At 37.7% G+C, this 25158-nt stretch overlaps 2 protein-coding genes across 3 annotated transcripts in view; both read left to right on the forward strand.

Moving 5' to 3' along the window:
- Positions 1–25158, forward strand: part of LOC129724286 (uncharacterized) — a 373573-nt gene that overhangs the window by 128453 nt on the left and 219962 nt on the right. The window contains exon 1 of one of the 2 annotated variants that reach the window (XM_055679028.1): positions 7391–7409. The exons of the other annotated variant lie outside the window; for it this stretch is intronic. The gene's annotated coding sequence lies outside the window, so the exon portion shown is untranslated. Of the gene's footprint in view, positions 1–7390; positions 7410–25158 lie in introns of those variants that run through there. 2 annotated transcript variants of the gene reach the window in all.
- On the forward strand, positions 19947–20797 carry LOC129720380 (uncharacterized). Its single transcript, XM_055671842.1, has 3 exons — positions 19947–20096; positions 20168–20530; positions 20589–20797. The coding sequence occupies exons 1-3, from the start codon at positions 19947–19949 to the stop codon at positions 20763–20765; spliced, it is 690 nt and encodes a 229-aa protein (XP_055527817.1). The 3' UTR covers positions 20766–20797.

Here is a 25158-nt window from a genome sequence, read left to right on the forward strand (position 1 = left end):
TTTATGTGAAAAAGCGAAACCTAATTGGCAGCATAAAATACGATTCCTTCTAGATAGCATAACGAAAAAAGGCCAGCAGTTTTTTTCCGCCAACGTCCGGCAGTTTCCCGAGTCAGACAAGTCATCATTGTATTTTCCCATGTCCTTTTCAGGTTTGAGAAGCTTGCGAGATCAGCAACATACGCAGCACTTTTGTTTGGAATGCTTCTAAATATCAAATGAAGATGAAGAGTTATTAGCTACAAGCAACGTGACCATTTTTGTCAGAACTTTTGATTTGGGACTATTGGCGCTGCCTAAGAATGAAACTAATACAAAATATATTCTACGTTTTGTAGTCCAAAAATATACTAACCGATAAACGGAAACCGACGATTGATAGACGAAAAATAGTAGCTGATAAATGATGGACGATGAACGATAAACAGTGAACGTTAAACAATAAACCATGAATGATAAATCATAAACGATAAATTCTAACTCTAACTATTTACTCCTAATTCTACAGACTGAGCTCTGAAAACTAAATGATAAATTTGTATTTTAAGCTCAAAGCTCCGAAACCTAAACATTTAACTTCAAATTTTAAGCTCTGAACTTTGAGCTTTGTATTTGAAATTTGAAATCTTTAATATATGAAGTTTTTACACCATTTTTAACCTTAAAATTTCAACCTCTCAACTTTAAAAGTCAAACTTTAAATCTCAAACCTCGAATTCTAAGCTCTGCATGCTCAACATACTTACTTGACTTTCATGGCGACACATCGTTAACAACCCACTTTTTAATTCAGAGTACTCTCTCTTGGGCTAGTCTTCTCCAATCGCCCCCAACACCCGCCGATCGGGCGTCCTTATCCACTCTACACATCCAACGAGTACGGTCTACCACGAAGTCAGTGACTTCTGTCCGGCTCGCTGCTAAATATTGTCTTTGCTGGTCGCTCCTCCAACATTCGCGCCTCGTGGCCAACCCACTGTAATCTGTGTCTTTTACCGCGTGTTGGTATTCTGGGTACACCTCGTGGTTCATGTGCCGAGGACTGTTTAAACTAACTAATTATTCTCAGAGATGGCTGAAACGATATCAATGTTCCGAGTGTCAAATGAAAAGTCTAACGAGTGACAACTAAAAATCTGGAATTGTTTTTGGAACTCTTTTACTCCACAACAAACACGCTCAGAGAGAAGTAAGAATATTTATATGACAGCTCTATCTTTCCTCTTTATGTCAGTAATTTTCGTTTCGTTTTTGCCTGCTCAGTTCGGTGGTTTCTATTGTGTATGGTTTTCTGCAAACCTCAACTATAATCTGCCAGGATGGTAGCGTAATACCGGCCGGAGTAGTGGACAGAAAAGGACTTTCTTCTTTTTGTCAAATCGTGGTTCAAGTCTAGTGGTTTGGCTATCAATCAAAATATATACCAGCACGAATTTTTGAACAAAATTATGATTCCATTTCTTCCGAAACACCATACAGATGAAAAGTATGTTTTGGACAGATGAAATATCATTACAGTACGTCAGAAAAACACAAACGTCTAAACAAACACTCGACTCCATTTGTACCTCAAATACGCAACCCAACTAATCCACCTCAGTGTCGTCCAATCGAAGATTTCTTTGGGTTTTTGAGTTCCTTCGGTTCAAAAATAACTGGAGATCAACGAATTGCGAACAGTTGATCGGTAGAATCAAGAGATGTATTCGAAAACAACGCTTTTGTTTTAGCATCATGAGAAAACTTCGTCGGGAGGCCGGTAACGGACCTTTCTCAAATGTTCAATATTTTTTGTTAGTTCACAATGAATGTATCTTAATGAGAAATAAATCAGTTTTTCTTTAAGTTCTTCCCCCTTTTTTTGGCAGCTCTAGGGAAAATTTTCCAGATTTTTAGTTGTCACCCGTTAGTTATCCTGTGAATAATATTGCAAACACCCAATTACTTTAATTATTATATCAAATTTATGGTGTTTTTGCTTGCAGTCTTTTCTCAAAAATCAAAACAGAAGTCTGTGTCTGTACACGTAGAAATATTCCAGTTAATGACGACAGACAGAAACCTACTATTTCGGAAGAAGGCTAAATACACTCAGCCGAAACGTAGGACAGTAGACAAACTTCTATTTTGATTTTTAAGGTGAAACCTCATTGAATCCAAAAATGACCAACTTCGAGTCACCACTTCGAATTTTCGAAAGCACAAGACTCGGAAATAGTTAATACGTTTCCCGTGAAAATGCTATTTTATGTTTGCTGTGGTGAAGCAAACGTAAAATAGAATTTTCATTGGGAACGCAATAAGTATTTCCGAGTCTTGTGCTTTTGAAAATTCCAAGTGGTAGCTCGAAGCCGGCCATTTTTGGATTCAATGAGATTTCACCTTAAGACAAGACTGCAAGTCGAAACACCATAAATTTGATTATTATGTTCATGTTGTAGAAACTAATATTATTTTAGAGATCACATGACTGATTTGAAAAAAAAACACACGTTAAAGTTGGAAGGTGCGAAACCACATCGACATTGTGTTTAATTAGTACAGCTTTTGTTTTACTTCGAATCCTGTAGAACCTACGTGGGGGTGCTGCTGATCATAACGCAATTGATGCACTAGCGTATTTTCCTACACATATGAAGTATCAATCGGTGTTGGTATCGGCATGATTAGTGGCTTAGTGTGGGCAGTGTTTTTTAGAAAGCTCGACACGGTGCCCCGCTGGACCATTATTATGAAAAAAAATGTCCATCAAATCCAAGTATGAGGGTCAATTATTGAGGTCATTTTACACCTCTGGTTAAAATTTTGAAAAAATCCACCGACCGGATCTCGAGAAATCTCGATTTTAGGGTGTTAGTTGATAAATTTCGAAATAATCCGTATTCGATTTAAGCAATATCACCGAAATTCATCCAAAAACTTGCCCAAATCATTTTATTCCAAAATATACTTGTTGGTGTTGCTACAATTATGATAATTCACCACTGACTCAACTCTCCAATATGACTTAAGTGTGTTATTTGTATGGCTTAGTGGCTCTAGTTCAATTTAAATGTGACGTTCTGTGAAGTGAATGGGAAAAAATAATTTAAGGGGTTATATCTACCAAAAAAAAATTTTTTTCGCCATTTATTTTTATTGGCCTAAATCATGCTAAAACTATCCAAGAATCAAAATCTACATCGCCCAAGTACAGATCTAAACTCAAAGTTCGTTGAAATCAATTTTTACCAAACAACTTTTATACTCCAAAATCACATTTTTCGTTTAATTTGGCGATGCTCGTTTTTCTTTTTATTTCGAGGCTTTGTAAACTAGCAGAAGTTACCTACGATCGTTATAGTGTTTCAAATTTGAAGTATACAGGTCTCTGCATCAAATTTCGACCGTTATAGCGTCTCTACAGAACGTGTTTACTCACAATTTCCCTTTGTTTAGTCGATCAGCCGTTCTCGTTGCGTACATTTTTGTTTGAGTTTTTCTATACTTTTTATGTGAGTTATATTCAAAAGTACTTAAATATGAGTGACAAGTTTGAGTTTTGCGTGGGATCGGGCGCCAAAGTCGCTAAGCATCGCATGTCCGACATCGCGAAAGAGGCTAGGCGCAGCCATACATCAGATGACAAAAAGGAAGAAGTGGAAAATAAAACCCATGAAGGACAATTTTACGGCGCAGGGATAGCTGACTGAAGGTAAAAAAAATATTAGAGGCTTTGTTATTGCGATTCTTAAGATTTGTAGCATTTTGAAACTTTAAACGCGTTTTTCTCAAAACCATGATTTCAAAATCGGCGAGCAGTAGAACTCAAAAAGTTTACATTCGATTGAATTGAAATTTCAACTGTAGCTTCTTCATTAGATTATCTAGTGAAGTACACACGATTTAAGCGATTTATTTACAACAACTAAAGTTATAAACAATCAAAGTCGATTTTTTTTGTCGAAACAGAACTTTTTTTTTCAAATTTTCCAGATTTTTAGTTGTCACCCGTTAGCGACGAAATACTTGTTATAAAGCACGTTTTTTAACCACCATTTTATGAAATAACTTCCAAAATAGTTTTTACACATTCCAGGTATTATTTTTCGAGACATTAACAATTGGTGAAAAGATTTATTTGAAAATCCCACAGTGCATAGTGTTCTAAATTCGAAAAATCGTGATCGCTTAGATTTGACTGTGAAAAATTGATTTTATGTACTCAATGTCATCAGCAAAATTGTTTCATGGAACAAGGCCTTACTTTTGGCGTTTTCGGTTTTTCGATCAATCCACCTAACAGTTAGATAAAAAATATTTTTTCTTATTTTCATACCAGATTGCTTCCTTCAGCAAAGTTGTGGAAAATTTCAAAACAAAAACAGTTGCTGAATATTGCGACGATGGACACGATAATATAAAGTTTTTTGTGGAACACCCCACCAGGCTGCGTTTTTCAGTCCCACATTGTCCTGCAAGTTTAATTTGTTTTACATCTTGGTCCTAATACGCAGAAGAGTTTGAAAATCCGCTTTCACAGAGATACCTAGGAAGAAATTCTAATTACCGTAAATTGGGGTGACTTTGATCACTTTTTTTGAATAGATCTTCAATATTTTGAGAATATACACTGTATATTATACAGAATATGAAATTGTTTGACATTTTTAAAATGAGTACTGGTAGCATTGAGCACGATCTAGTTACTACTTTAAAAGTTGAACAACAATTTTGCTGTTTTTGAAGATGCTCTAAAATTTTCACATTATCATTCCGGGGCGACTTCGATCACTTCTTTATTTTGACGAATTTGGAGTGAAACTTTGCTGCTTCAACAAATTTGAACAATCTGAAACGACTTGAACGAATTTATAAATTTGAAAAGCGATTTGAGGCTATTCACATTTCAAATGAACAGTCTATATTGGCGAATGTCCAAGATTCATTCAAAATTTTAAAATATACATGAACCCCAGTCAACATTTTCATACGTATAATAATGTTTTGATTCCAATATCCACACTCATATAAATCATACAAACTCGCATTTGATGCACGAAAACAGCATATGCGTACTATTTTGGAGGCGATAAACGTACTGACGAATAATGGTATGCAATTTATGGATATACGTATTTGATACGATAATTTCCGATTGAAAGTGATTTATTTCGCACTATCTTACAATTGTTCTAGGGAATCGTAAATCGGTTAGATTGCACCATGATATACAATTAATACTGAATTTCTGCGCATGATAATGAGCGTGGTATACGATTTCGACTCCGTTAATATATATATTTGCGATAATTTTCACACATTGATATTCGATTTGTGGTTGACTGGGAACGACTATCCTCGGAGAGGGAGAAGGGCCTAAAATCATCAGAAACTAGTTCACTTAAAATATGGCATTTCCTATAGTGCAAAGTAACGTCTTGGAACTAATCTGGGAACGAAATTAACAAACTTTACGTATTGCAGCTTGTTGTTTTGTATCTGTTTGAACCGATTGTTTGTATGCAATAAAAATCACTTAAAATCCACTTTATTTTTAAATTGATATTTTAACATGAAAACCACTCTTTTAATAGCAGGAAATGCATGAACAGTAACAATGTAGATATATCTAAACACAATCAGTCAGGATTACAACAAATATCAAGCTCTGCGAGCGCTTTTTATGACAAATTTAATGAAGAGGTAGAGTGATCATCCCCGCTGATCCAAGTCACCTCAGTTTACGGTGCCTTTGCGAAAACGGACGTTATCTTTATCGATTTGTCCGCGGCGATTACGATTGCTAAACTTGAACGACTCGGAATGAGCGGCGGTGTGTTTCGTTGTTGATTTCCTTCCTTATTGGTCGTAAACTAATTGTAACAATAGATTATTCTCATGCAAAAGATTTTTCGGCCTTGTCTGGGATCCCACAAGGAAGCAACTGGGACCGTTGATCTTCCAGTTGTACTTCAATGATGTGAACTGTGTACTTAAAGTCCATGGAGATCCGTTTTGATTCAAACTTCGAACACTTTACAATAAACATCAAATTATTATAGCTAGGGTAATAAAAAGAATGAATATTATATAATATTTCTGTTCCTTGGAATGTCCTTCAACCTGTGATGTATATCTCTTTACTGTAGGGCCACTTCCGAAGAATCAGCAGGCGTTGAAAAAAGTAACAGTCAGTATTCAGACGGTTTGCCTATCTACCCCTTAGCGATTACGTTGACGTGTTATTAATAAGATTCAAAGCCGATTACTAAATTCTCCTTGTTTTCATGTAAATTTCATGTGTAAAATCTATATGAATAGCACTTAAATGCAACAACAATAAAATAACCCATATGCTAAACCTTCAAGATCGATGAGAAAGTTCATTTTCCATTGATTTTTTAGTGCAAGAAGTTTCATCATAGCCAGAGCCGGATTTAGACGGGGGGGGGGGGGGGGCCCGGGGCAAATTTGTTTGTGAGGCCCTCTTTGCTTAAAACATTTAGAGGTAACGTTCTGGGAGGTGACGAGCAAAAAAAAAAAGGTCGCCGCAGGACTGGGGGGGGCCTTTGAATCTGGAGGCCCGGGGCATTTGCCCCCTTTGCCCCCCCCTTAAATCCGGGCCTGATCATAGCTTAAGTGTTCTAAATTTGACGCAATACGGTAAATCCTGGAGCACTGAAGAATAATGAGGATACCTTTGCAACACACCAACTAAAGACAAAACAGCACTGTGTTCGGTATGCGGTGAGTTTTTTACAAGGTAGCTTTCCTGCTCAATTTAAATTTTTCTCGTAATACAATCCGCGTAATTTCTGTTTTTTACACAAAAAACGAAGAAGGAAACTATTGGTGTATTGATTTTTCATGTATATTCATGACAAAAGGGGTTTTCATGCCTCCATGAGGCCTCAAACAGACTTTTCCCCATCCACTTGTTTCAATAGAGACCAATAAGGTCAAATAGAAATAAATTGATTAAATAAATAAATGAAAGAATTAATAAAATCGTATTGTATCATATTATAGTAATTATGATTGTCATAAGCTTAAAACACTTAACCATCTTTGAGACATCTGTTGCTTGTTGATGCTGACTAAATAAATGATTGGAACAATGTGTTCGGGAGAGTTTTAGGCAACTAAATTAACTATCTTGAAAAGTTACTTTGAATAAAATTGAAGAAGATCGATATTTTTAAAATCCCTGCTTGTTTTTGAGGTGATTTTTTTTTTCAGTGCAGAATCTTGAATCCAAATTCTTTAATGTGTTTTTTCAAAGTCATGATACTACAGATAATAATTCCTTGACAATCTTTCACTATATCTTGTTATTATTCAGATACAGTGGAATTTCGATTTCATTACGGTCAAAAAACATTTTCCGGTAAATCTAGCGAATATTCGGATTCGAGGAAATAATGGAGGTTAGTATTTTAATGAAATCTAACGAAAAATAATAGTTTTTACCAATTCACCAAGTCCACAGTTTCGTTGGATTCACGGGAGATTTTTTTAGACCGTGATAAAATCGGAATTCCACTGTATATTGATTTAAAGAAAAAAAAATGTCAGTCATCTCCAAATGTGTACAGATAAATTTCAAAAAAAAAAAAAATTATGCAAAGTTGCTAAGATAGTTAGGGTACGAAATATCATTAAAATTCAAAATGGCAACTGTTATCGATTTTTGACTCCTGGGCATCACCCGATGCAAAAAAACCCATATTGTATTGCATATTGTGTATTGTACTTTTGTATTTCACATCTTTATCAATAATATTTCTCATCTTATACGTCCATCAATACTTTAAGTACCTTAACATTCTGAGAACGCACAGAACGGAAATACCCATATTGAATTGCATTTTGTGATTTGAGGATGCTTCACAGAAACTGGAAGTCGCCATTTCGGATTTCAAAATGACGTATGGAGTTCGGAAGTATTGAAATGGTTGGCCAAATACCACTTCAGATTATTTTCCTGAAACCAGAAGTCTTTATTTTGGAAAATGTTATGTGGGGTCATCCCAGTTCCGAATATACCACACTCGAATGATAACCGGATATTCGTCAATCGTTCACAGTAAAACCTCTTTTTATGTAACTTTTGAAAGAAAGAAATCAAAGTAAAAAGAATTTAACGTGACCATTCATGCTATCTATAATCTATAATCTATAATCATATCTAAAGAGATAACATGTGAATATTTATAACGAAAATATTTGTTGGTGTCCAAGAAACACGTCTGAGAAAAAGTTAACGTTTTAATCCACATAACTACGTAGAAATAAAAAAAATTAAGCCAAATGTCCCAAGATCTAGTTTTGGTAAAAGTAAAAAAGTATTTCGAATCCCGTAATTTGTTACTATTCACAAAACTACGAAAACATCAGAAATGTAATTTTTCTCTGCCCGACTCGCACCAAATTAAAACATAAATTCTTCTGCAAGAAAATATTTGCAGATGATGAAGGAACAATGAACATTTTATTGAAAAAAAAATTTAATTTACAGATGAATTGAGCTCATGCTCAAAAAGTCAAAATTTTGCATGTATTATATGTATAATATATATAAATTTCAAAAAGAGTATATTAATGTATTTTCCTGTATGCAGAAAATCATCTTCAAACATAAGTAAGTTTTAAAGTAATATCTCAACTTTTAGCAATAAGATACCTATTATTTCTCCTCAAATGTCGTTCCTGAATAACAAACATTTCAATGAAGAACAATAACATATCATAGCTTTGAATTTCGATTTAGAGGCAAATGGAGTTCAAATATTCATGATTTTGCTTGTTTAACGTAGTGTTGTAAATCTAGAGAAACACCACAACTTATTAACCACCTTTTACGACACGTTATTTGCAAAAGTTGATAGCGAAGGGATCATTCTAACCTTCTGAACGAAGATTCCACTTGGAAGAGTCACTAAAGCTGAACCATTGCCAAAATGAAAAGACGCTCCGGAAAAACGATGAAAGCAGATAGGACCTTTTGAAATGTTTATCTAGAAATAATATCTCAATTTTCAGTAATCAAAAATCTGTTATTTTTACTCAAAAGTCTTTCCTGAACATAAACAAACATTTTAATGGAAAAAATCATATATCGTAGCTTTGAATTCGGATTAAGAGACAAATTGAGCTAAAATATTCATGATATTGCATGTTTTACTTAGTTTTGTGAATAATATCTCTATTTTCAGCTATCAGATAATTATCATTTCTTCTCGAATGTCATTCCTGAATATCAGCGAACATTTTATTGAAAAAATCACGTGTCATCGTTTTGAATTCTGATTTAGAGACAAATTGAGCCTAAAAAATTATGGTTTTGCATTTTTCATGTGGTTTTGTGGAAAATATTTGAATTTCAAATAATCAGATACCTATTATCTTTCCCTCAAATATCTTTCCTAAACACAACGAACATTTTATTATAGTAAAAATCACAGATCACTTCTTCGAGTTTTGATTTAGACGCAAATTCAGCATAAAAGTCATGATTTTGCATGTTTCACGTAGTTTTGTGAATAATATCTCGAGTTTAGTAATCAGGTACCTGTTATTTTTTGTTTTTTCAAATGTCTTTTTTAAACATCTACGAACATTTTAATGAAAAACAGAATCACATGTCATCGCTTTGAATTTTGATTTGTAGACGAATTTAGTATAAAAAGTCATAATTTTGCATGTTTTACGTAGTTTTGTGAAAAATATCTCAAGTTTTAGCGATCAGATACTAATTATTTTTCCTCAAATGTCTTTCCTGAACATTAACAAACATTTTAGTGAAAAAAGAATTATATGTCATCGCATTGAATTTTGATTAGGAGGCGAATTTAGCACAGAAAGTCATAATTTTGCATGTTTTACGTTGTTTTGTGAATAATATCTCAAGTTTTAGTGATTAGATACCTATTATTTTTTCTCAAATGCCTTTCCTGAACATCAGCGAACATTTTCTTGTTAAAAACCTATATGTCACCGCTTATTATTTTTGATTCAGAACGATTCAAAATGATGATGATTACTGTACACCTCAGAGACTGAGGGGGGAATAATATCAATAAGGTCAAGCGTTACGAATTTCCATTTTTATATAGTAGATTTTATTATATATTTTTCAAAAAAAAAAATTTTTTTAGAGTGTATATTTTTTTTTCAAAAAGACAAAATTGTTACCTACAACTTTGCCGAAGACGTCATTCCGATCAAACAAACCGTTTTCACCCTAAAAATATTTGTAATCATCAATACCTTTCCAAAAAAACATTTTTCAGTAGCTTCTCAAAAATGAGTCGTGTTCCAAAAAGTTAAACCAATAGCACAAAATGTTATCTTATGCCCATTGTAAGTATAGTCCCAGCTTCAGCAGCGAGCGCTGTAGGGACTCCCTGAACAACAGCCTCAGGATCGGCTTACTAAGGAAATTTCGCGGTTCCAGGAAAATGCTTGTCTGAGTCTCTATGTACACAATTTTTATTACTAGCATTCGTCACCCACTTTCTTATTTCTAGCTAACCTTATTCACTTTCGTACTACTCCGGGGCCCCGTTTCACCGTCAGCGCACAGTCCACCTTCTCGTTGCACCTGGTTCCTGCACACCCACGTTCTGTCCGGCGTCGTCTTGCGGCCTTTGCCGCCAAAATGGCTCCTAATCGGCGTCCTCAGTCACCGGCGTAGGGTCCAATGGGATTCTCGGCGTCTTCGTGTTTAATCCAAAACAGCGGGGTTCTGGGAAATAAGCGTTGCTTTTTTAGCCTGATTGGCTGACTGGTGACGAGGCAATTGTTACGGGACAAGGAGAGTGCCTTACCTGCTGTTCACTATAGCCACACACTTTTTACTGTCTCCTTAGAGTCGCTTGTCTTCTTGGTTTCTAGTTAATTTTCCGCAGGTCGTGACCGTTCAATTCGGAATCTGGTTACTGAGTAAGTGTAGTGGCTACAGCAGGTCATTCCTCCTTGCCCTAAGACGTTGGCCTCGTCTAAATTTTCGCGCCAATAATCGCAGCCGCGCTTTTTCCCCATCTGTCATTTATATTTTCGCCTGCTCTATATTGGGTGCTGGTGTCTGGAAAACCGATGGGTGGTGGGCTGCGTGCTTTAGGGTGCGGTGGACTAACTCTGGCCTATCGGTGCGTGGGGGTGTGACAGCAACTCACGACAAACCCTTCCTGTAGATCTTGCATTGCATTTCCAATGCCAGCGGTTCATAACTCTCAGCAATCCCTACCACCTTCATTGCTTAAGCTAGCAATGCTTACACTCTCCCCCAGCTCGGATAAAAAAAATGTTTATAAATTAAACATTTTTTCCCATCATAAATTCCTTGTCCAAATTTTTGTCACACATACCATCTGAACCTGCATCCCACAACACAAATTTTCACCGGACCTCCCCCATATCAACCTTTAATTGCACGTGAAAGTTTTCAAACGAAACGTATTAAATTCTGATGAACAAACCGCAAAACAAATTTGAAACACATTAATAATTTTACTAGTAACTAAAAAAAAACATTAAATAGATCATGCAAGACTATATTCTACTACAAAACGAATTACTATAAACTTATGATTACATTCAAATCATTACAAATTAATGAATACAAACTCCGGAGTGTTTAAAACTACAATAAAATTCAAATCCCCTGAAATATTTCCTATTGGGTGTCGGAGTTGGGTTTTAGTACATCATTGTTGATAGCGTTATCATCTTTTATCAGTGTGCGTAAGAAAGCTACTGGAGATCGAAACATCTGTCAATTCAGCCACTTGCTCGTTCAGTGAAACGTGTTCGGACAGTGATATAAACTGATGAAGTCTTATCGAGGAAAAAAGTATTAGTTCTCTAGTGGAAAAATTATTTGTATTAATTTTATTTTGTTAACTCTGGCCAGTGAATCATTCTTAGTTCATTTTTTCCCCGTGAGCTCCTTTTTTTTCCTACATAAAAGTTCATCGATCAGTATATAAGGTAAGTACATAACGATTTTGCTTGCGTAGCGTGTTTCGGTTATTACTTCTGTGGTGTATTCCTTGCCATTCTATTGTTCTAAGTTTGATCGTGACCTTGAATTCTGATGTTCGTAATCTTCTCCCAGTTTCTCTTTCGCCAATGACGATAGTTGCTACTCATTTCATTACTCTGCCTTGGTGCACTGCAAGATTAAAGGATTGTTAACAATCTTGCATGCAACACGAGCAGATGCATTACGTTCAAGCGCACGATGCAGTCACCAACCCTTCCATATGCACCCTCGATTCCGATTTTTCCCATTTTCAATATATTTTTTTTTCTAGCTAAAACCTTTGGATTTCAATATGAAATACTTTTACCTCCTCAACCTGCATGTAAGGTTACATTCTGCGGTTACATGCAGTACAATAATTGATTTTCCACGGACACTTATGAATGAAACATGTTGGTAGACTTTTAGATCATATTTTAACAAAAATTACCCATTTTTTTCACTCTAAATCGCAATGGTAAGTATTTAAAATTTTTGCACATTTATTATTTCATTCCCACATTCACGCTTTTAGGTCTGCGGCAGAAAAAACTCCCAGCGATCTTCCATTTAAGTCGGCTACCTCATAAGAACTGGTGCCCTTCTTTTTTATTACAATACAAGGCGTGTATTGTGGACCCAGCTTGGCATTGAATTTACTACTTGCCACGGACTGACGAAAACACCTTTTGTAAACGCGCTGCCCGACGTCGAAAGTCGGTGAGTATCGTTTGTGTCTAAGATCATATCTTTTTTTCGTACTTTCATAACAGTTTCGTAAATGCTTTTTTACCATTTCATAAATTTTACCACTCACACCTTTAAGCTTTTCCATTCGTTCTTCCTGTGTTAAATTTCCTTCCTCTTCCAATCTGTAATGCGATCCTTTCAGTATTATTTCATGACCATAAACTATGTGATATGGACTAAATTTAGTTGTAGAATGAATTGTGTTGTTCAAAACATGTTCAATTTCTGAGATTTTCGAGTCCCATAATTTCTGATCCTCTTTCACATAACTACGTATCATAGCATTTATAGTCCGGTTGAGTCGTTCAACTGGGTTTGCCTGGCTTCGGTGCCGGGCATTCGCCCAATGCTGCACCTCGTACCGCGCCATGAGGCTCTGAAAATCTTTTGACAAAAAGGTTGTCGCATTATCGGAAATCACGATTTGGGGAACGGATAGCTTTCTCAACCACTGCTCTTCCAGTAATTTGCATAAATTAATCGCCGAAATCTTCTTCACAGGCATAAGCAAGCAATACTTAGAAAATAAGTCCATTATTACTAATAAGTGTGCGTTGCCCTGCTTACTGCGAGGAAGTGACTGGATATAATCTATGCATATTATCTGGAATGGCCGGTTTGCTATGCGTTGCTTACCCATCTCCGGACATGTTGATACAGTAGAATGCTTGTTCTCTTTGCACAGGCTACAATTCGCTATATACTTTTTAATGTCCGCCGCCATCCGCGGCCAATAAAATAGACGCTTGATTTTTTCAACGCATTTTTCATATCCAATGTGTAAGTTTCCGTCATGTTCAAGTTTCATAATTTCTACCCTTTTATTCTTCGTAACGCACTGCTTCCACTCAAAACGATAGTCCATAGTGTCGGTTTTTGTTGAAACGAATTTATATAGTTTACCCTCGACTATTTTAAAGTCCATGTAATTTTCAGGCTCTTGTTCTACGGCCAACAAAAGTTGTTGGTGCCACCTATCGTCGGGTTCCTCCTCTAGACTTTCTAATGATCGGGAAAGCGCATCAGGGACAATGTTTTCCTTTCCTTTCCTGTGCCGAATCTCCATATCAAATTGCTGGAGTGTAATACTCCATCTACTAAGTCTCGAAGAGGATCTCCATTTGGCTCGCATGATAAAGGTTAATGCAGCCGAGTCGGTCACCAGAACGAACCTTGTACCCTCGATGTACCCTCGGAATTTATCGATGCAACGGAGGGCGGCTAAACCTTCCTTTTCCGCCGCATGGTAGTTTAGTTCAGCCCCTTTTAGTTTTTCGGAATGGTACGCAATCACCTTCTCTTCGCCTTGCTGCACTTGCGTTAAGATCCCAGCGATAGCGTTATCACTCGCGTCAGTCTGGACAGTAAATGGCAAACTAAAATTTGGATTAGCCATCACCGGAACCGATATGAGCCTTTCTTTAATAATTTTAAACGAATCGTCTGCTGCCGAGTTCCACACTACTTTCTTTGGTTTGTTTTTCAGCAAATCGGTGAGAGGTAAAGTGATTTCACTGAAGTTGGCGATGAACCTCCGGTAGTAATTCACCATACCAAGGAATCGCCTGAGTTGCCTAACGGATTTCGGTACCTGATATCCCAAAATCGCTTGTACGCGATCTGGATTAGGCCTTAGTCCGTCTCTGGATAAAATGTATCCCAGGTAAGGCACCTGCTGGCAACAAAATTTTGATTTTTGTACGTTAATACACAAATTTGCCTCTCGTAGTCGTTTCGCTAAATCTTTCAGTTTTTCGATATGTTCCTCGAATGTTCGACTAGCAACGACAATATCGTCTAAGTAAACGAATATTGCCGGCTCTAGCGCTCCGTGGCTCAACACCCGGTCCATAAGTTTGCTTAGAGTTGCTGGACTATTCACTAACCCAAACGGAAGTCGGGTGAAGTGAAATAGCCCTCTCCCAGGTATTGAAAAAGCGGTAAATTTGCGAGACTTGACGTTTAGGGGGATTTGCAAGAATGCTTGCGAAAGATCGATAGTCGAAAGGTATCTCACTGGCTCCAGGTGGCTCAATATACGATTTTGATGGGGCAGAGGGTAAGCGTCTTTTTTTGTTCTCTCATTCAGTTTTCGCGCGTCTAAACAAAGTCTAACTTCCTGGCTATCACGTTTCGTTACCGGTACTACTGGGAGAGCCCATTCTGAGTTTGATTCCTCAATTATTCCCTTCTGTAACATATCGTCTACTGCCTGGTGTATTTTCCGTTGAATTTCTGGACTCCAAGGGTACGGATTTTTCCTCACCGGGTCCGCCCTCTTGAATTCGTCCTTGAATTCAATGGAATGTTCTATCAAGTGGGTCATACTTAAATTTCCTGGTGTCGCTTCTAGAAAATGCTGCTTTACCGTTTCTAATTCTTTTTCCTGTTCTGCTGTGAGTTCGACTTCCTCTTCTAGGCTCTCCTGTGCGCTTTCATCCACAGAATCGATTGCAAAATCGTTCCAGGTGGGCCGAATGCCAAACTTTACCCAGAAATCGTAGCCTAGTACACACCTTCGTTTCAAATTTGGAGCGATTAAAACAGTTAATAATTTTGTAACATTGTTAAACGTGATCGGCAGTTCAGTTGAACCAATCACTTCCAAATTTTCACCTGCAGCAGTTTTTAATTGCACTGAAGAAGGCTCTACCTTTAAATTCAGGTCTTTTATTATTTGCCTTGCTCCGATTCCAAGAACCGTCCGAGCTGCTCCGCTATCTAAAAGCCCAATCAATTTAATCCCCATTAAGTTGATTTCAGTAAAAGGACGAACATCCCCGCTAAGTTTAACCAGCAATGACGCTATTTCGTTGTCGTTGTTACCTTGTTCGATGACTCTCGCATAACCCAGTTCTTGTAACAACTTGGTTGGTTCTTGTTCTACGTCTTGAGGTCTTGTTCGGTTGTCGGGCTGACTGCTATGCCTCAGTGAGCAGTCTTTCCCAAGTTTTTTGCTTCACAGTATGGGCAGTCTTTGGTGGAAAATCCCGGAAAGCCACAATTTTCACAAAAAGTATGCTTCTCTCTGGGACACCTCTGCCAACTGTGCCCTTCTTCATGGCAGTTAAAGCAAATTCCTCGTTTAATCGGAATGTAAGCGTTAACTATCCGTTGCAAGGCATTTGTTCCGCTTGTGCCGGGTCTGGGTTCGTCATAGCAAAGGTTTGTTTTTTGATTGTTGTTTATTCTTGAATTTTGGTAGTTGCTTCTATGTGATTCTTTTTGTTTTTCTCTCTGTTCATTTTGCTCTATTCGATCTTCGGTAAACTTTTTCTGGAAATAGTTATAATTCGTTCTAGAATTTTTCACACGATTTCCATCATCAACCTATATGCAGTTTTTTCTTGAACATTCTGTCGATTTACTTCTATTTCTTCTACATTTACGTTTCCTCTATATCCCGGTCTATTTTCTCTTCTTTGGTAAATTTGCCAGTTTATCGCATCGTATCTTTTTCCGAATTCTCGCATTTTGGTGATCGACGTTACGTTAGCAGCAAGCATTGCAGTTCTACAGTCTTCTCGTGTGTTTCTAAATAATACGTCAAACTTTCGTTGTTCGTCCCAAGGTCTTGACACGCTACGGAAAAGCCGGACCATATCCAAATAAAAGTCTTGAAACTTCTCCCTCAGGCCTTGTTTACGCGCATTAACTATTTGTTCGTATTGAAAATCAATATCAATCGGCAAAAACTCATTTTTCAGTTCACGAACTAAATTTTCCCACGTTTCAAGCTCGTTGTTACCATTCACTTCCATGAACCACCCCCTAGCTTTTCGTGTGAATAAATGGTGTGCCGATAAAAACAATTCTACGTAGGTGAATCCTTCCGACCTAGCATTGAACTCCACATCTTTTAAAAATTCATTCAATCTTCTCCCATTATCCATACCATCATATTTTATTCCCCATTGATAAACCGGTAATCGGTGACTGTTTCCCTTGCTAGCTGCGTATGCATTTGCATTCCTTTTCTCTCTTTCATCTTTCTCTTTCAACTCTCGTGCTTTCTCTTCTAGACTATCTATCGAGCTACATCTATTTTTAACCCAGTCTAGAAAATTTTCTTTAGGTTTCTCTCCCACACTGTCACTCGGAATAGGCTCTTCCTCCACCGGAGTACTGTTAGCCATTCCACATTCATTCTCTTGTCTTCTAGTATTTCGCATATCCTTTCCTCTTTCAAGCGATTCAATTCGGTGTAGCAAACGTTCTACTACTATTTTCAAACGATCGTTTTCCCTTGCAAGCAGCACCAATCTATCTGGTTCTCCCACTCTATTTCCACTTTCAATTTCTTCCTCATTTACATTCTGGTGTATTTCATCGTTTCTACTGGGGACTCTTCCACCATTATTGTCGGTTGTTGGGTTTGCTCGCTGGCCATTCTGTTGATTTCTAGTTTCTACCTCTTCATCGATTTCTGATTCACTATCTTCTCTATCGTTAGTCTCTTGGCGGAGTAGCCGTAAACTTTCATTCACTCTAGCTATTTCCGCTTCTCTCACCTCTGCTAAGGGGGAGATCATTGAAAAGAATTTGTTCAAAAGTCTAATGCATTCATTTGCCATTTTCGCAATGTTACTCAAATCTGTTTCCTCTTTGGCATGATTTCGTAATCGTTCCAGTCGGAAAAAGACATGTATTAGTTTCGTTTTATGCCGTTGATCTGGTACTCGTTGTTCTTTTCTTCCTTCTAAAAAAGTTCTAATTTCAACTATTTTCTCTTCACAACATTTAAATTCACCTTTTAAAGTTGTCCAACATTTTCTGTAGTTCCAATTCGGGTTTTCTTTTTCTGATTTCAGGTATCCACGCAGTGTTCTTTCCTGCACCGTACGTGTTTCACTCATTAGGTCTGCGCCCCGGACTTGCAGCTCATGATCTAGCTCGTCGTCCGTCAGGTGCATCGTATTCATCGCAAAATATTGCGTTAACAAGTGTTGCTGTTCCATAGTTGAATTTTCTTATTCTTAGAATTAAGTTTCACTAAATTTCCGTTATTTCGTAAGTATTCGATAGTAAGTGACTAAATAAAATGTTTTCACTGTTGGGTTTATTTTCTCCCTCCGAACTTCTTACGCACTTTGCTAAAACCTCCGCTCGACTAAGTAATTTGGTAATTTTCTATGATTGTTATTTTTGCTAATTAATTGAACATCAGAACCCCTCGGTTTCGAAAAACGTTTCGTAGTGCACTGTCAGTTTCAGTGGATTTGCCACTTAAATGTGAATATTTGTTCGTGAAAGCATGGACGTTTTCCCAGAGACGTACGTAGCAACTCAATTTAAAACAAGCAATTTTACAAGCTGGAACCCTCAAAATATCGGTAAGTTTATTTTTGTTGGGCGCCAAAGTGTAAGTATAGTCCCAGCTTCAGCAGCGAGCGCTGTAGGGACTCCCTGAACAACAGCCTCAGGATCGGCTTACTAAGGAAATTTCGCGGTTCCAGGAAAATGCTTGTCTGAGTCTCTATGTACACAATTTTTATTACTAGCATTCGTCACCCACTTTCTTATTTCTAGCTAACCTTATTCACTTTCGTACTACTCCGGGGCCCCGTTTCACCGTCAGCGCACAGTCCACCTTCTCGTTGCACCTGGTTCCTGCACACCCACGTTCTGTCCGGCGTCGTCTTGCGGCCTTTGCCGCCAAAATGGCTCCTAATCGGCGTCCTCAGTCACCGGCGTAGGGTCCAATGGGATTCTCGGCGTCTTCGTGTTTAATCCAAAACAGCGGGGTTCTGGGAAATAAGCGTTGCTTTTTTAGCCTGATTGGCTGACTGGTGACGAGGCAATTGTTACGGGACAAGGAGAGTGCCTTACCTGCTGTTCACTATAGCCACACACTTTTTACTGTCTCCTTAGAGTCGCTTGTCTTCTTGGTTTCTAGTTAATTTTCCGCAGGTCGTGACCGTTCAATTCGGAATCTGGTTACTGAGTAAGTGTAGTGGCTACAGCAGGTCATTCCTCCTTGCCCTAAGACGTTGGCCTCGTCTAAATTTTCGCGCCAATAATCGCAGCCGCGCTTTTTCCCCATCTGTCATTTATATTTTCGCCTGCTCTATATTGGGTGCTGGTGTCTGGAAAACCGATGGGTGGTGGGCTGCGTGCTTTAGGGTGCGGTGGACTAACTCTGGCCTATCGGTGCGTGGGGGTGTGACAGCAACTCACGACAAACCCTTCCTGTAGATCTTGCATTGCATTTCCAATGCCAGCGGTTCATAACTCTCAGCAATCCCTACCACCTTCATTGCTTAAGCTAGCAATGCTTACACCATAGAAACATCCATGTTTAAAAGCAAAAAAAGCAAAGTTTTAAAAACAGCTGTTTTTTTTATTTGCATGACACAAAGCATATATGCAAAATCTATCGATTTGTGGATTATTTGAGGAGAAAAATTCAAACTTTAAACTATATACCTACCATTCTATGTAACTTATTCACTAAACTTTAAACTCTGAAATCTAACTCATTCGGGTAAATGTTTGTAAAACTTTGGCAACCTGTTGTCAAGAACAGTTCTCCTGCTTTTTAAACTTTCTTACTATCCGTCGGCATATTTATGCAACCATCACAGAAGTACGTGACCCCACCCACAGTATTAATTTGCAAGTTATTAACTAATTAACAGACCGCGTCACCACCAGCTTCACTTCCTCGTCCTATAGATGGTGTCGCACTTAAATTTTTTTCGGCATACTTGTCAAACCTTATTGAATTTAATTACATGCCGAGAATATTTTCTCTATTTCCGTCCATATTAACAAATTTTTGAGGTTGTGGTTTCAAAATGTCATAATTTTATTAACCATTTTATTCGTAGTACTTGTCACTATATGAATGTATACTCGAAAACTCTTGGAAAATATTTTACTTACAATTTTCGGGTAAAGTAGGAGAATTTAATACAATACAATCTGAAAGCAGTCACAACTTTTTTATGGTGAATAAAATACAATGAACAGACAGTAATCAAGATAGACATATTCTATTCTCTCTCATTGAGAATTTACCACTCAGTCTCAAATCACGTAAACCACCTAATCGGGCTTAAGCAACCGTAAATTTTAACTATGATTATGATAGTAAATTGGCCTGATCAGCTCAACTCATTATTGCGCTCCATAAAACCAAACCATTAGGTTGGCCTATAATTAGCCTCCGCTCTCTTGTTAGAAATTAATGACACCGTGGTTAGCGCGACCGATTCGTGACATTGATCATTTTCTGTTGGACCAAACTACGGTGATGTTGCCTAAAATTTCTTTAGTTGTTTTAGTTACCGTGTGTATTCTATGCGTACAGACGCAGAAATCGAAAGTTTCGACCGCGGTAAAATTAGCTCACTGACGCACTAAGTAATATCTCACGTGTAATGTTTCTTTTCTGTTCCCTACACACAGGGCAAGCCAACGAAGTTCAAAATTCGCTTTACCAAAGCGGTCTGCATTAATCTGCCGTACGAGGTCGCTTGGAACGTCAGTTGTGGGTTAAAGTTGGTTCGAAATCAACCGTCACAGATGTACTTCTCGGTAACGGTAGACCAGATCGATCAGTTGTTTCTGACCTTTGCCATGTACTACAAATACCAGGTTACCTATCAGCCACTGCTGATGGATACCACTTTCGACGTTTGCAGTTTTCTGCGGCGTTACAATAATCGCAAGCATGGTGGAGCGATTGGCGTGGATCAGACGGCAATGTTTGTCATTGGCATAATAGAGAAAAATCACCCAGAGTTGACGCGCAATGGATGTCCATATAGGGTGGGTTTATTTATATTAGAGTGAATTAAAACCAGAAATTAAAAAAAAATATTTTAAGGGTGTGATAGAGCTAAAAAACTTCGTCATAGATGAATCGATGGCTCCGACGTTCATTCCTGCCGGGGATTATCGGCTTGATATGCACTACTACAACGAAAAGAATAAAACAGTCATGTATTCTCAGGTTTACGGTTCCGTGAGAGCTATTGGGATTGCTGACCTTTCAATGGGATAAAACTAATCGGATAAATGTATTTGTTACGCTAGTGACTTCTGAATACAGGTATATTGTTCCCACGATGTAAACATTTGTTTTAATCACATTAATTAAATCAAACTAAGAAATCTCTCATCAGAAACATAATCAAACTTTATTATTTAAAAATAAGTTTTAACGAATCCAAATCTTCAAATCAAGAAACAATACAATCAACCATATTTTCTCCGTTCTCTTCGCTAGAATACTTAAGAAAAACCAATATATTTCGGAGTCACCATTAAACGGTAGAACGAAATTGTAGATAGAAATCGACTATAATTCACCATTAAGTGTGTCTTTCTAAAAAAAATCTAAACATAGCCAGTTGAATGGAGTTTTTTATGCAGATTTTCTTTTCCGCAAAAAAAGAAGAAACACAATACTGCCGAAGCGGATAACACACAAAAGGATCAGTGATTCTTAAACTGAAACTTATTTGTTATTTACCAAACCGCTACAGAGAGCAGGGATTCATTTCCTCCCAGAGTGGGAAGCACACAGCTGCTGTCACAGATGCAGAGTAAACACCGAAGGAAAAACTTTCCCAAGTACAGTTGGGCAACACGTTTCCTATCAATACAAGAGTCGTCCACCGGAGGGCCTTGTGGCCGGAAGCGACTCTCGATAGGTATACTATACTATTTACCTCTTCGTAAATCCTCCCGAAACATAGACCGGCACGACCGAAACGTGTTCCAGTGCCGTAAGGTGAAGTTTTCTTTTGCCCGGTATGCAAGATGGGATGGGAAATGAAAAACTTAACTGGAAACACGCTCGCCTGGTGGCTGAAGTGTGCTGACCAAGCTGCCAAGGCATTACTGCGAATAGGCTACGCAAAATCGGTGGTACTCTTTTGGAAATCCTTTCTTATTGAAGGCAGTTTTGAAGAGGAAACGTAAGCAAAGGGTTGAATAATATCAGTTTGCTTTTTAATTGTTAATTCTGCGAAAGTCTTGCTTAACTTCCGACTCGAGAAAATAAGCTTAGAGGATTGGGATTAAAACTAAACAGGAATGATTGCAGAACGAAAGCTGTACGAAATCATGTACTGTGTGATGTCGGAATTTACGAGGGCAAAAGCATAATAGCATTATTCGCGCATTCATTTCGTACAAAGCGGCGGTGGCGGAACGTTTGCTATTCCAGGGGTAAATTAGCAATGATCCAAATAATTAGACCAGAAATAACCTCGCTATCGTGCGGATGAGGCCATCCAGAATAAAACAGAGCATTAGCAGCTCTGCAGAGAATTGGGTTGAGCAGCGTTTTGCATTTTTGTTGCTCAACTTTTTTCTGATGATCTCTTCATTCATTATACACACCGAATAAATTAGTGGAAAATGTGAAAATTAAAGCTCTAGAACACTTCCATCATATCTTCATTATACCATCTACAGCTTTTCCCGAAATTATGGCGTAAAGTATGAACTTTGATAACAGATGTTAAATGTGGCAAACCACAACCTCGAAAGGTAATGACTTTACGTTTTATGACCCTACAAATCGCTAACTTTGCTCACTCATGTTACTTTGCGTTTCAAGGGCGTTTCCCTTAGCCCGCGAAAAGGCAAATAAAACTGAAAGCCTCTCTCCCTGGAAGGATGGTGGAAGTGAAACAAGATCGACGTGAATTTCAAGCTATTTAAACACAGCTTCCCAGGTTACAATCTCGCCTGATACAGAAGCTGCCTGTGTTCATCTCGCTTCCTGTGCACCAATTGTAGTGTCGAAGTAAGGAGAAAGTTTGCATTGACTGTGCAAATGCGGGCCCGAATTGTTTGCTCGGTGCGTTCATACACTGAGAAAAATGTCTCATTAAATTGCATGAATGAAAATATGTTGCCTATCGCATAATTGTGTGTGTGCGAAAACAATTTACGTTGCACGCTCGCTCCGCGTAATATTGCAAAAATTTCTGCTTTGTTACATAGAGTTTTTTCCACTTGTGCACCCTCCAACAAGAATGTAAGAGTTCATAAAATTGAAGAGCTCCTACACCTGCGTGGTGAACGTATTTTAGAAAGCTTTTCGTTTTTGTAGCCCGCGGTGTTTTATGTTTTTGTTTGACAACTACTGTAGGGTACTTCAAAGCGTAAACCGACACGTAACGGGGACAAATATGCCCACCAATTTTGTCGTCGGTTCGGCTGTGCTGCTGTTATGGTCATGAACAGGTTTGGATTGAATGTTTCGAAATCCGAGAATTGAAATTAGTGGCAGGTTATGGTAATTCAGAAGCAAACTATTCAAACATTGCTCAGAAGCTTAACCGAAAAATTTTATTCACATCTCTGAACAAACTGTAAAACAGTTTAAAAAACCATATTTTCAAAATGGCTGAGATAAGGAACTAAAATTATTATGCCCGGTTTTACTACGGCAGGTCCTTGGAATAATTTCAATGAAAAAATTCGTTCTCCTAAAGTCAGAATAGGGATCACATAGACCCAAACATGGTTATTTTCCTCTGCGATATCCGCTCCTAGTTAAGGAAAAGATTTCAGCACTAGCTCAAACTCAGACTGCTCAAAGTGTTCTTCATTGATTTAAATGATGGGGTTTATAAATAATATTCTTGTTGCATTACATCTGATTATTTGTTGCATGAGCTGGTGATTTGATTTGTATTCAAAAAATGCGTCGGAAAGAAATGCCACATTGCACAATGGTGCCGAAACCGAATGATGGAAAAGTTCGGATCTATAGTTCACTATCAGCATTCTGAAGAAAAACTTTTTTATATCAAATAAATATAGCCGTTTTTGGACACCCTCTTTGCTTCAATTGTGCTCAAAATTACAGGGATTGATCTTTGCCGGAAATAAACAGACCCGTTTCTATGTTGGGTCGATAGGGTAAACAGCTCCGAAACATACTCTCATACATTGACATATTCGACCAGGGCACAGTACAATGAGAGTCCAAGAAATCCTAGGCAATCTTTGAAATAAAACTTAACTGCTACGTCGCTTTAGAAATTGTTGCTCGATGTGAGTTAAAATTGAAAAAAAATGAAAATTAGTACTGTTTGAAGCTCGATTTTGAAAAGTAACCAGAATGACAAGATAACCTCAATGCTCACCTAATATTTTGAATGTATCTTAAAGCATTTTTTTCAGCTTTCCAATGGTGATATCAAATTTAAAATCGGTGGTTGAGAACTTGCTCAAAAACACGTTTTTCTGATTAAATCTGATGCAAAATGGCGACCAATTTTTTTCTACTTAAAATGAAAGCTCTATCATTCCTCTTGAAAACGATGTGTTGGTTGCAGGGATTCAATGACAAATTTAAGAGAAATAAACCAACAAATAAGGTCAAGAATTGCTCAAAAACCAATTTTTGTAAAAACCGTTTAACCAATTTGTGCCCGAGGGGTCCATCAATATGAACTAACCAAAGTGGTTTTCTCATTTTTTCGCTACTTTCAATCATTTAGACATAAAAATATCCTTTTAGAAAGACCTCATGTCACCAGTGGGACGGTTTCAGCGAGAATTGCTCAGGGTGTCTAAATTGCCAAGTCTGTATCCCTGTTCGTAGCTTTATAGTTGAAAGGGATCACTCCACAGTAATCTTCGAAAAGCAATGCGAAAAAACCTTCGTTGCACCGACTAGATTCTACTTACTCCGTTCAGATAGTAGGGACTCCACACTGAAGCATAGTATTCTAAGCTAGATAGTACCAAAGCGCAATGTAAAGATTTTAGACAATAGATGTTATTGAAATTTTCTGCAATACGAAATATGAATTTAAGGTTTCTGCTGGCCTTACCGACGTTGATAGTATATGTTGTTCGAATGTTAGTTTAAAGTCAAGCACTACTCCCAAGCCCTTAACACAATTTGTGCGTCGTAGAAGTTTATTTGGTAGATTGTAATCAAAAGTCACTGGGCTAAGCTTCCTGGAGAACATTATTATCTCGCATTAATCGATATTCAATTGCATGTGGTTGCCCACACAAAATTTTGCGAAAATCGATAACCGGTCCTGGAGCACAGCGGCCTTTGATGGGAAACTCCGTCGATGTTCACCACTAAACGCCCATCAGTCTAGTAGAATTCAACAAAGTCGCTGTTGAATAAGTGATAGCCTTTTTCGGTACATGTCGATCAATAACGTAGTTTAGAATATGAGAAAATGTTAACGCGGCGCACAGTGCACAGTGGTCCAGGAATGCAATCTAGCGGAACAAAATTAATAACTCCCGATCGTGTCTGTTTTTTGAGATAGTGTTTTCGGCAATGTTCATGAGAACCATCAAGGAATATTTTGAAGTAGAATACTTCTCTCAGGAAGTTCGGCTACATAGGGATGTGAAATGAAAATCTAAAACCGAAAAAAGTGAAAAATATGTCCAATTTCAAA

The sequence above is a fragment of the Wyeomyia smithii genome, chromosome 2, assembly GCF_029784165.1.
Source record: "Wyeomyia smithii strain HCP4-BCI-WySm-NY-G18 chromosome 2, ASM2978416v1, whole genome shotgun sequence".
In the NCBI taxonomy this organism is placed as follows: Eukaryota; Metazoa; Arthropoda; class Insecta; order Diptera; family Culicidae; genus Wyeomyia; species Wyeomyia smithii.